The sequence below is a fragment of the Penicillium crustosum genome (genome assembly GCF_028827405.1).
Source record: "Penicillium crustosum strain IBT 35664 chromosome Unknown utg000003l_segment0_segment0, whole genome shotgun sequence".
In the NCBI taxonomy this organism is placed as follows: Eukaryota; Fungi; Ascomycota; class Eurotiomycetes; order Eurotiales; family Aspergillaceae; genus Penicillium; species Penicillium crustosum.
This window is the reverse complement of record NW_026623124.1, coordinates 4292002-4304203: the sequence shown is the minus strand read 5'-3', so window position 1 is coordinate 4304203 and position 12202 is coordinate 4292002. Positions and strand designations below refer to the sequence as shown.

Sequence of the window (12202 nt, the reverse complement as noted above, 5' to 3'; positions counted from 1 at the left end):
CCACACAGGCCATATTTCTCCTGGCCCTAATCTCCTCTGGGGATAGACCGACGGCTGCTTCAGCCGATCCAACGATCTTACTGCCTAGTTGGAGTCTCACGACCCACATATTTTGCCTCTCGTACCTGACTGGTTGACCTATCAGAGGCAGCGGCGATTTCTTTCTTTTCCAAGGTTCTTTCTTCGGGGGGGATACCATATCCGCTGTTTTTCACCTCATTTACACCATTTATTGAGATCTCATCACATCGCTCTTTAGTCGCCTTGCAAATGACGTGTGTTGCAGTGTACACGGTCGCAATGCACCCCAGGGGAGGACTGGTCAGAATACTGCAGTCTGCCTTTTCGCAGTCTGACGTGTGCGTATTGTATCGGGCCCCGAGGGTGTAAATACCCATGTGATTGGACAATGCGTAAGACAAAGATGACCTTTCAGCCAATCCAGTTGGAATCGCATGTTCGACTTGTATACTATTATTATTGTACAGGTATTTTAGTCCTCCCCACTGCCAACGGTCTGGACTTGGTCTGAGTTTTCAAGCCGTTTTTTTAGTTTTTTTAGTCTTTTAGTGCGAGAATAGTGCCGATCTTAGGTTTCTATTCTGTGAACATCCGGAGTACTCCGTACTGTGTTAAACGGCTATATCTACCTACTCCGTTACTCCGTTGAATCTTGGAATCTAGACTCTTCATTTTCAAAATCTCACCTGTCTTACTTCACTCCGTATCCAGTATTCCGTACCAAATATCCAACCCCTCTTCCCAGCCCTAACCAGCCCGAACACAAAATGCAGGGCACAGGGCACAGGGCACGCACCCTGAACAACCTTGAAATGTCCAAGACCTACATAATCAATACCGAGAACCCGATCAGGGTGCTGACTATATTCGCACAAACAATCAAAATTGCCCTATAGCTCTCTGACTACACATCCCTCGGCACTTTTGATATTTCAGACCCAACCATCTCCTTCCCAAGAGGGGAGTTAGACCCTGTCGCACCAATAGCACCGGATACATGGTACGAGCTCGGGAATTTGGTTGGTACCCATACAAAGTACTGTATTCCACTTCCAAAATTGGTCCAGTCCCCTCTACTCCGTTTGACCGAAGATCCCCCGGAATAGGATTGGTTGACCATGGTTGAATGGTATACGTCCCATATCGCAAGAAATTATTGCACATTTGAAGAATTTGAAGGGAGGGGGGTTGAGACTGGGATTGTACCCCGTATCGGACGGATAAAATGAATTACACTTTTTAGTTTGGTTCGGGATTGTCATTGGTGTCGGTACGGCAGCACACTGGTGACCTAATGCGCTTCGTCATTCATGTGTCCCGCGCATGGTTCTATATAGTCTCTCTCATAACTACTTCAACTTCTTATGGCTTTCGCTCGTATAGCTTTTAGAACTACATTAGACCAGAATTGGAACACTTAGCGTATTTAATGAGCTAGATCATCTCGGCCGCCTTCCCATCACTCCATCACTTAGTAAGTATTAAGTCGGCGAGAGTTTATAAGGTAGATATATTGATATTTCATTCTTTTACGAGAGCCGTAAAATTCTATGATGGCTACATCGAGAATATAGAGCGGCCTCCGGACCTGAAAAGCTACAGGGCCCTATTTTTAGTCCGCATGTAAGCATCTACCTCCCTCGACTTATACCACTTTTTTACGTAGTCGCCCGCATTCTAGAGATCTATTAAACTCGACCCCTACCACTAAATCGAGCTTTATCACTGAGGGGCCTTATAAACGAAATCCCTATTGGCCTTGAATGATATAGAAGGCGAGATAAACGGATAAGAACACATAGGTTATTTCAGCAGCAACATCATTACCAGGACAGGAGATGATGAGGAGGGTATTAGCATTAGTCTCCTTGTAAGCCCGTTTTGCACGTTTTTTGTTCTGCCCTAGGCAATGAAATATGAAACGACTGGCAAGCAGGGCTCAATCAACCCGGTAACGATAGCCCTATGCGCAAACGCCAACCCCAACGCCACAGGTGTGCAGTCGTCCAAGAGTAGCAGTTACATCCTTCTCTTGTCTATTGCACACCTCCTCCCCACACATTGACGTCTATATCAAGTCTTTTATGTTAATCGCGGGTATATACGATCTCAGGGTATTATATTCCTAGAAGGTGCGAGAGGCCCAGTTTGGAACGCACCCATCGACACACTTGAATATCCAGGCTTAAGTAAGAAATACTACCTTGCAAGGTTATCGGGAGATCTGTCGTTGTTATAGATGAAAGTATTACAGTGGATCACGACCGCTATTAGCGAGTTAACGGGCTTTCCTGCTCTAGCAATAGCACTTTATATTGACTACGGGAGTGGCTCTTGTAGAGTGACATCTGTGATCCGGCTCAGACCAGCCTGTTCATCGTATGAATGTTCTTGGAGGGAAACTGCACCAAATACAGTCCTTATCTCAACTGATGTTACTAGCTACGATTTTAAAATCATTCCCAATCCCTGATCGCGGTAATACCAACTCAATGCCTATCCTTCTGATTATCTCGATTATTGACCTTATATGTGTCACCAAAAAATGTCGCACCCCATGACCTTCCGAGATCTAAAGCCCCGTAGGAGTGAAAGCGTTTTTGTGGAATATGATTCAATTTATTTGATTTTGATGAGGCATAGATTCTATAGACTGTCTAGGATTTCCTTGCTAAACAGTGGGTGCATGTCGACAAGGCTTCTCTATAACTAGCTCAACACGATCAACAGGTTCCCAATCAAGCCACACGCCTACTTGCCTTGCTTCTTGAACGATTTGTGCATCGGCTCTTTCCCTTCTGGACAGGAATTTTTTCATCCTATCTGTCCAGTAGCCGTGAAGGAAATCAGGCAATGGGATACGCAGCTCTAGGTACTTTTGCTGGAACTCTGAGACGAGAATGTCCAGTTCTAGTAGCAACAGTCTTTCTTCCTCATGCGTTTCAGCAGCGTCATCGCGCGAAACTGGTGTCCCCCAATGGTTATGTGAAGAGCGACAGGTGTGGGTAAGTCCCAGCTCATTGAAGGTGAGAAAGCGCAATACTGCAAGAACAAAGCCAGAGGATTCACTTTGATCCCTGAACAAGTATTCCATGACGTGACCATGGAAGCATGTGTGGTGGCCAAAGACCGCAGTTGAGGGGTAAAAGACAGCTCCAACTCTAATTCTGAAGAGCACTTTCAATGCGATTGTAATTGAACGGCAGCCGTCGTCGGGAGAGCAGGCACATGAACAATCATCAAGCTCATTGGAAGCCAGAGACTCTCTCAAGAATTGTTGTTGTCGTACATTCAAATTTTCAAGGAATTTAGATACTTTTTGACACACTCGGTTGCAGGTTGGTGGACTCCCAGGAATTAGCTCATCTTCAGCAACGAAGGCGAAGCCTTTGACAATTTCTGGCCAAATCTCCAAGACATCCGGCAGACGAGATCCAGATCCATTTCAGTAAGCCATATGGTACGATTAAGAACCCCTTCCAGATGGTTGAATGTGGGAGGAACTAATCGACACATACTTCGAAACCCAGCTAGATGAAGACATTTCATCAATCTCAAGCAGAATGTTTGCTCAAGAACGGATGATGTGTTACCCAAATCTGATTCATCCGTATCTATTTCATTTGGTACAACCACCCCCCTTGCCTTCAAAGCTGTACATATGCTGTTCGAATTACCGTCGGGCAGTTGCTCTCTTGAAACCCCCAACCGAGTCAATTCCTCAATTGGCAATATAGTCTCTGCTAGATTGCGAAGATCGGTCCGTTGTTTGACGAGCTCCGTTGTCAACATGTCACATATCTGTGCATCGACCTCGAGCGAGGAATGAAGGGCCCTAAGTGGAAACGGGATTTTTCTATTAAGTAACAACCGTACTGAAGATGGGTGGTTTCCATTGATAGCTTTGCACAAGGCGGAATGTATGATGTGTGTGCTATATTTCCCTTTTTCTAGCAATAGTTCCAGGCCATCGGGCCAAGACAATGCCAAATAAAGTAATTCACTGCCTCCAGTATCCTCGCAAAGAGAGTTTGGGTTTGATGCGATCGCCGATTCAAGAGCTTGTTTTGACTCATGCAGTATTGCAAAAGCTTCGTCGGAAATGTCAAGTCCTTGATCGTTGTATTAGCATGGAGAGGGTTGGCTGAACGATTTGGTTTGTGCACAGACTCACTGTTTCCAAACATGTTGACAAGCTCCGTTTTCTTTTCGTGTTTGGCAATTTCAGACGCACTAGCATAGGTTCCAACACCACTGTGTAACAATGATCGCAGTATATCCTGATATTGTTGATTCGGGTCATACAAATGACGTATCTTCTTACGGCGTCCCCAAACTATACCTAAGCGATGAATCTGAAATATTTCAAGGAAATAGTCTATAGGGGTCATTCCATAATCCTGAGCCTCAAATGAAGCTGTATCACCCAAGCAGATATTTATAAGTCGGCCATAATTCGGAATGGCGTCCGGAAATTGTAAAAACTTCCAGTAAAGACCACAAAGTTCCTAATCATATAATCAACCCCATTTATCCAAAAGTTTGGGTTCAAGCTCACATAGAGAATTGAAAGACCATGTGGATTTATATCGCTGGGTCTAGCCTTCCCCTCGCTGTAAAGTTGGCAAAGTTCAACAATTGTGGTATCGACCAGGTCGGGCATGAGTTCCGGTTGAAAATTGAAGTCTACCCTTCTAATTTTGTCGATTAATTCAAATGCCGGAGAATCAAAAGGGACGACGGCGCGGAGAGACAAAGATGGGGCGATTTTTAGCGCGTGTGATCCCATGGAAACTTCAAGTGAGGCGGAGACATTGAATCCAAATATATTATTGGCGATGCAAAACCGTCTGATTGCGATGCGACCTTCGCGCACGCCATGAGAACAACGACAGGAAGTCATTTGATGGTGTAAGCATTCAGGTGGCGAGGAGCGACAATCAGGACTGGTTAGTCGCTGTCCTGGTTTGATTGAAATGTCTCTATCCAAGCGGGATTCCAAACTTGCAAAGCCTTCCTCAATTTTCATATGCGTGGCCGAACCTTGAGTGAGAATTGCAGCGTGTGAGTGACTGGTAATTTGCATTTGAGCCCTGAACTCAGAATTTAACGCATTAGCAATGGCAGTTTTGTCATATTTACTTGCATCAGATGCAATACACATATGTGCATAGCAGTGCTGAGTTCTAGCTGAAGTCCATCCAAGACACTGCTCAATGATAACAAAGATTTTTGTCGAAACGGATAAAGAGCTCTTTTGGCTGTACTTCTGGATATCGCCTGGATTGGATTGCCGGGTTGAAGTTCACCCCAGCACTTCTTGACAGCTTCTTGAAGAATATCGATTCCGGTTCGGATAATTTCCACCATTTGATGAAGAGGGTCTGCGTAGTCGCGCTCGATAAGGGCCTGGTTATCTCGGAGAATATTTTCCAGCAAATGCATTGTGTTTTGCATCCGTGTGGCCTTGCGGGCGATGCGATCAACCTCCTCGTCTGCCCCCTTCACGGCCGAGCAGTAGTCGAGTACACCACTGCATATTGTCATCCCCAATGAAAAAACCCCACAAGCACCGCTGATAACAGAAAAAGGGTCAGCCATGATTAACGAAGGACCTATCTTGCAACAAGTTGGAAACTAAGAGGTTGAAGGGTACCTCGAAAATGCCTTTGCAATGGGTGGTAAGCAGTCTTGGGGGCTGAGCTTAAGAACTGACGTGGCCGAATTGTTATCCAGTGATATTTAGGTGCCACCGACCAACTGGGTTTAACATACGTGACTAATTGCAGATTGCAAGAAGTGGGGGAACAACAATGCCAATAGTATTGCCGTAGTTCATCTGAGGCGATACGTGCGCTGCTAAGCCCCCAATCACCATACCTGGTGCTGGTGCTTCCCACCAAATGCCAGTAGAATAACCTTGGAAAGCGCCAAGGTAGATCAAGTAAGCGCACTCTCGTACTATACTTAGCCAACTCTTACGACGGTCGCGCCCAACGGCGAATTCGTCACGCTTGATGAAAGCTGCTGCTCTTATGGTGCATAGGTCTTCACCATCCTGCGGTACGGCCCGCGATAAGGCCCGCGCGTACATATCAGCCCTGGAGGTAAAACCAGTGCCCTCTAGCCAACTGACCATTGGCAACTCAGGCCCTGATGTTACATGAACCAGGGGCCCCGGCAGCTAAATGCACGCCATTATCTCTTACAAGGCTTGAGGCCACTCATATGCTCTCAAATCCCAGCGTGTTCATGTCGCTAGACAATTTCGTCACAGGGCAAGTTCGTCACAGTGGATCTGACGAACATGTCGACCAACCATGCTTTAGCAACACCAATGTGACAGGAACTAGCTCTCCTTCCACTTTCGACACCCAGCCCGCACATCCGCCTTCGGCGGCTCTGAAGAAATTAAGAAGTCGTGGTCACATCCTGAGCGCTCAGGATGGCCAACGTGTTCTGTTTGTTGTCTCTATCCCGATGACAATTGAGCATGGTTTTTTCTGCATCACAAATACGCTTTGCCCAGCTACTTTTTGCCTTGTTTGGGGTTGCATTCATCCTTTTCAAGCTACAACCAAGCACAAATGTCTCCACCGAGCAGGTCTGGAGCGACCAGCATGATTGGGACAAATTGGATGCCATCAGAAACGAAACACTTGGAGTAATCATTCCACCTCAAGCTTCATCTAGAGATATTTTGGCTCATTACTATTTAGGTTCAAAAAGTCTTTGCTATCAACCTTGTCAGCCGGCCTGACAAGCGAGACAGTATTATTCTTGGCTCATCCCTCAGCAATTTCCACGTCAAATTCCTCGACGGGGTGACTCCGGATGGACAAGATGCTAAATCCTATCCATACGTACGTTTTCTAAGGTTATACAATACTCACGACGACTTACATTTCTAGAACTGGAACTATGACCATAAAACGACCGAGTACGCTGCCCGACGGGCGCATATCAATGGACTACAGCAGTACGTATTCGAAATTACAACATTTGACATCGGTTAATTGTTGTTCCCTAGAGTTGTCCAAGAGAGATTAGCGAGTGCTATTATTATGGAAGACGATTCAGACTGGGATGTATCAATCAAAGCCCAGCTTCAGAGCTTCGCCCACGCAGTCAGAGCCCTCCAGTTCCAGGATACCCAGAAAACTCCGACTCAATCACCATACGGTGACGACTGGGACATCCTATGGTTAGGCCACTGCGGCATGTTATGTAAAACTGATTTGCCATTTTACCTTACCCCAAATGACCCAACCATCCCAATGCCCCATCATTTTCTTCCCCAGTGGCGCGACCCTCCGGCATTCGAGGGGTATGAGAGACCCGATCACAGTCGACTCACGTGTACAGCAAACGACGGGGTTTGCTCAATGTTTTATGCTGTGAGCTACAGGGGTGCACAACGCATCCTCGCGGCCCTTTCGGTTAACCCGTCTGGTCTCGCAGAAGAAATTGATATTGGTGCCCAGTTTGACGTCTCACTCGGACGCATGTGCGGTAATGGATATTTGCGGTGTTTTGCACCTTACCCATCTATAACTGGTGGCTTCCATCAGGCAGGGCCAAGAGCAAAGTCTTCCGATATCCATGATGAGACCAGTGAGCAAGAAGACTTTTTTAGCTGGGGGGTGATGTATAGCACAATGCTCAATATCAACCGTATATTGAAGGGGGAACGGACTGTTCATGCAACATGGGGCGATGTGGATGTGTTGGATGTGATTCCTGGAGAGATCACAATGGGGGAGGGGGCTATTTATATTCCTAAGCGCATAAACTGAAGTTCACAGAAAAAGGAACTGCTACATGGTGTTGTAAGGGACTTCAGGACATATATCCGTTGTAATTTATGTAGTTCAACGCCGCTGAACCTACCTCTACTACCAGCACTGTGCCTTCATCCACATCTGGATCTGCATCGAACATTGACGAAGACGCTGAACACGGCCGGAAAGATCGCAATTGGAATTGTTGCGGGCGTTGGACTTCCGATACTTTGTGCTTAGGTGCCCTCCTCCTCTATCTCAAGACACGAAAATCCGATAACAAGATTGAAAAAACAATCTCGCCACCGGAACCAATGCCGCCCTGGATAGTTATGCAAAACCAGCATGCGCAGATATCATCGCCCAAGGAGGTGCATGGATCGAGCTTCAAGGCCTCTTTTGCCGAGCTACCTAATCAGCCATATCGGTGAAAGGAAGTAAATGTGACACGCGTTCTGTGACGGTCTATACGAAGACTGATCGCTTCAATGTTTTCATACGGAATCATGATGGGCGGGAGATGTTATTATGTGTTTACTGTAATGAGTCGATGAAAACATGGTAGATGTCTTCTAGAGCCTTGCTTGTAAATATATCGAATGTTCTTATTTAGTCGCATCATATTGAGACTAATCACAAACTATATATAATAAGCCCAGAAAATTGCTAATAATAACTACTTATATCTGGCAGGAGAGCGCGGGTGCAGCCTCCGGGCTCGGCCCAAGGTTGATAACTTGCTAAGATAGTGTGTTGTTTTCCTACATTGCTGTTGGCTCACTGTGTGACCATTACCGAGCCAGTTGAACATGGTTTCTTACATCTATCCATTTAGTAGTCTTCAAATCGGGGGTTACTCATCACACGCTCTGGAGATGGGAAGCGTTTATGTGTTTAGTGAATGATATATTGTCTCTAGAAACAACCGGCCACTGATTATACGAATTGAAATCAAACTACATTGAAGCAATGCGACTTAACCGAGATCCTTCCTAAATTAGCAGGGAGTAAGTAGTTGGCTGGTGGTCATAAGCGAGCGGACAACCGTTTCATCTTTGATTGATCAAACTTGTTTTCAGCCTTTGGGTCCTTTTTCGTTTGGCATTGCCGAATGGGGAAATCGGGTCGTCTTTTTGGTGCCGGAGGCTTGGGTGAGTTTGGGAGTTGTTAGTTTGCGTCAGGGTTGGACTAGGGGCAGAGGTAATGCCGTTTGCAAGTGTAGGTGGGGGTTAGTATCATATGTTAGGATATAATGGGACTCGGAATATTGAAGGCGGATGAGACTAGCATTATAAGACAAGGAATATCTACATATCTACAGTTGGTCTACAAAGTCTACAAGGGAAGAATGAATAACATAACACGTTATTGAAGTAATAATAAACAAATCCAGGAAATATCAGAAACCCACGCCGAAACACACGAACAAAGGAAAAAAAAAGGAAAAAGTCCATCAAAATCATAATATGGGTACACGTGAGAAGCCACGACCTTGCACAAACTCAAAAGGGAAACATCCAAAAGCATTCAAGACAAAGAAAATTTAACCCTGGCACATGATGCAAGCATCCTTGTTCTCGATGCTGCATTGCAGGACGGCATCGGAGAAGATATCACCCTCCGCAGCCCTGCTCTCGGCATCTTCAGCCTTGGCTTCAGCATCCTCGGTCTTGGCCTCGACGGCAGGAGCAGCGACAGCAGGTGCAGCCACAGTGCGAGGTGTCTCCTCGACAGGGGCGGCGACCTTGGCGGTAACGGGCTCGGCGCCACTGGTACGGGGAATGGCCGAGTAAGCGGAGGTACCGGTACCACCGGTACGCTTCTTAGAGCGAGCGATGTTGGTGTCCTCGACGAGGAGCTGCTCCTGATCGACGGTGAACTGGATGGGGGCGGATGCGGCCATGGTACGCAGGTAGTACATTCCGGTCTTGAGACCCATCTTCCAGCCGGCGAAGTGCATGCTAGTGAGCTTGCCCATGGTAGGCTCCTTCAAGTGGATGTTGAGGGACTGCGACTGATCGATGTACGCACCGCGGTCGGCGGCCATCTGCAGAATGTTGCGCTGGGAGATCTCCCAGACGGTCTTGTACAGGGCCTTAATGTCGGCAGGGATGTTGGGGATGTTCTGGACGGAGCCACCATCGGCAATGATGCGGTTCTTCATGTTGTCGGACCACAGGCCGAGGTCGACGAGGTCCTTCAGGAGCCAAGGGTTGACGACCTGGAACTCACCAGCCAGGACACGGCGGGAGTAGATGTTCGAGGTGTAGGGCTCGAAGCACTCGTTGAAGCCCAGAATCTGACTGGTACTGGCAGTAGGCATGGGAGCGACCAACAGACTGTTGCGGACACCGGTCTCGGCAATCTTGGCCTTCAGGGAGGCCCAGTCCCAGAGATCAGTGGGGGTACGGTCCCACATGTCATACTGAAGGATACCCTGCGAGACGGGAGAGCCGGGGTAGGTCTCATATGTACCCAGCTTCTTGGCAATGTCGGACGAAGCAGTCAAGGCACCGTGGTAGATGGTCTCGAAGATTTGGATGTTGAGCTGTCTAGCCTCAGGGGAGTCGAAAGGCAGACGCAGAGCCAGGAAAGCATCAGCAAGGCCGTTGACACCAAGAGCGATTGGGCGGTGACGGAAGTTGCTCTTCTTTGCCTCGGGGACGGGGTAGTAGTTGATATCAATGATCTTGTTCAGGTTGTGAACGAGAACCTGCACGACCTCGTGAAGCTTGCCAAAGTCATACTCGCCACGGGCAGAGTCAACGAAGGTGGGAAGGGCGAGAGAAGCCAGGTTGCAGACAGCAACCTCATCAGGGGCACTGTACTCGACAATCTCAGTGCACAGGTTGGAGCTGCGAATAGTACCCAGGTTCTTCTGGTTACTCTTCTTGTTGCAAGCATCCTTGTAGAGCATGAAGGGGTTACCAGTCTCGGTCTGGGCCTCAAGAATGGCGTACCAGAGCTTCTGAGCCTTGATGGTCTTGCGGCCACGGCCCTCCTGCTCGTACTTCACGTAGAGAGCATCGAATTCATCACCGTAGACATCAGCCAGACCGGGGGCCTCGTTGGGGCAGAAGAGGGTCCAGTCACCGTTGGCCTCAACACGCTTCATAAAGAGATCGGGGGTCCACAAAGCGTAGAAGAGGTCACGAGCGCGAACCTCCTCCTTACCGTGGTTCTTCCGCAGGTCGAGGAACTCGAAGACATCGGCGTGCCACGGCTCCAGGTAGATGGCAAATGCACCAGGGCGCTTGTTACCACCCTGGTCGACATAACGTGCGGTGTTGTTGAACACACGCAGCATAGGAACAATACCGTTGGAGGAGCCGTTGGTTCCACCGATGTAAGAACCAGTAGCGCGAATACGGTGGACATTCAGACCGATACCACCAGCAGTCTTAGAGATCATGGCACAGGTCTTAAGAGTATCGTAAATACCCTCAATGCTGTCGGCGCTGACGTCAACCAGGAAGCAAGACGCAAGCTGGGGCTGGGGAGTAGCGGCATTGAACAAAGTGGGGGAGGCGTGGGTGAAGTACTTCTGGGACATCAAGTGGTATGTCTCAATGGCCTTCTCAATATCCTCGCCGTGGATTCCGACAGCAACACGCATCAGCAAGTGCTGAGGACGCTCAGCAACATTGCCGTTAATGCGAAGAAGGTATGAACGCTCGAGGGTCTTGAATCCGAAGAAGTTGTAGTTGAAGTCACGGTCGTACACAATGGCGGAGTTGAGCTCCTCGGCATGCTTCATAACGATCTCGTAATGTTCCTTTGAGATCATAGGAGCAGGCTTATTGTTCTTGGGGTTCACGTAGTGGTACAGATCGGAGATGACCATAGAGAATTGCTTTTTAGTTTGCTTGTGGAGGTTCGAAACGGCGATACGTGCAGCCAGAATAGCGTAGTCAGGGTGTGTGACAGTCATGTATGCAGCGGTCTCGGCAGCCTAAGATCGAGATATTAATATAATGTCACAAGCTGGGGGTAAGTAGGCGAACATACCAAGTTATCCAGCTCGATGGTGCCAACACCCTGGTAGACACCAGAGATGACCTTCTGGGTAATGGCTGCAGCATCAACGTGCTCGGGGTCGAGGCCATAACAGAGCCTCGAAACACGTGCGGTAATCTTGTCGAACTGCACGCGTTCCTTGCGTCCATCTGCAGTTTGTATCCGCGTTAGCCCTCTATCCGAAGAGTGTGGCAAAACCAGGTAGCTGTGGCAAGATGAAGGAGCAGAAGCTATCTCTTGCCACTAATGCCTCTGTGTATCAAACAATCGGGTATGCACTTACCTCTCTTGTAGACGAACATTTTGAATAGTGATGGGTTGGTAGGGGGCTGAAAAGAATAGAGAGAAGTGAATAAGGGTATCAAGATCACAGTAGCAGGAGA

General features: G+C 47.8%; 5 protein-coding genes across 5 annotated transcripts; 1 reads left to right on the top strand and 4 right to left on the bottom strand.

The window, feature by feature from the left end:
- Window positions 1-2692: 2692 nt before the first annotated feature.
- On the bottom strand, window positions 2693-3115 carry N7487_008710 (uncharacterized protein; the record flags this gene model as incomplete). Its single annotated transcript, XM_056876440.1, has 1 exon — window positions 2693-3115. The coding sequence occupies one exon, from the start codon at window positions 3113-3115 to the stop codon at window positions 2693-2695; it is 423 nt and encodes a 140-aa protein (XP_056728628.1).
- Window positions 3116-5127: 2012 nt separating this feature from the next.
- On the bottom strand, window positions 5128-5622 carry N7487_008709 (uncharacterized protein; the record flags this gene model as incomplete). The annotated part of the gene is made up of 1 exon (XM_056876439.1): window positions 5128-5622. One exon carries the CDS (start codon window positions 5620-5622, stop codon window positions 5128-5130), a length of 495 nt encoding a protein of 164 aa, XP_056728627.1.
- A 178-nt stretch (window positions 5623-5800) lies between these two features.
- On the bottom strand, window positions 5801-6160 carry N7487_008708 (uncharacterized protein; the record flags this gene model as incomplete). The annotated part of the gene is made up of 2 exons (XM_056876438.1): window positions 5801-5982; window positions 6004-6160. The coding sequence occupies 2 exons, from the start codon at window positions 6158-6160 to the stop codon at window positions 5801-5803; spliced, it is 339 nt and encodes a 112-aa protein (XP_056728626.1).
- Window positions 6161-6514: 354 nt separating this feature from the next.
- N7487_008707 (Glycosyl transferase family 25) lies at window positions 6515-7817 on the top strand (the record flags this gene model as incomplete). The annotated part of the gene is made up of 4 exons (XM_056876437.1): window positions 6515-6685; window positions 6741-6884; window positions 6933-7000; window positions 7052-7817. 4 exons carry the CDS (start codon window positions 6515-6517, stop codon window positions 7815-7817), a joined length of 1149 nt encoding a protein of 382 aa, XP_056728625.1.
- A 1528-nt stretch (window positions 7818-9345) lies between these two features.
- N7487_008706 (ribonucleotide-diphosphate reductase subunit RNR1) lies at window positions 9346-12121 on the bottom strand (the record flags this gene model as incomplete). The annotated part of the gene is made up of 3 exons (XM_056876436.1): window positions 9346-11754; window positions 11811-11968; window positions 12103-12121. 3 exons carry the CDS (start codon window positions 12119-12121, stop codon window positions 9346-9348), a joined length of 2586 nt encoding a protein of 861 aa, XP_056728624.1.
- Between the last annotated feature and the right edge of the window lie 81 nt (window positions 12122-12202).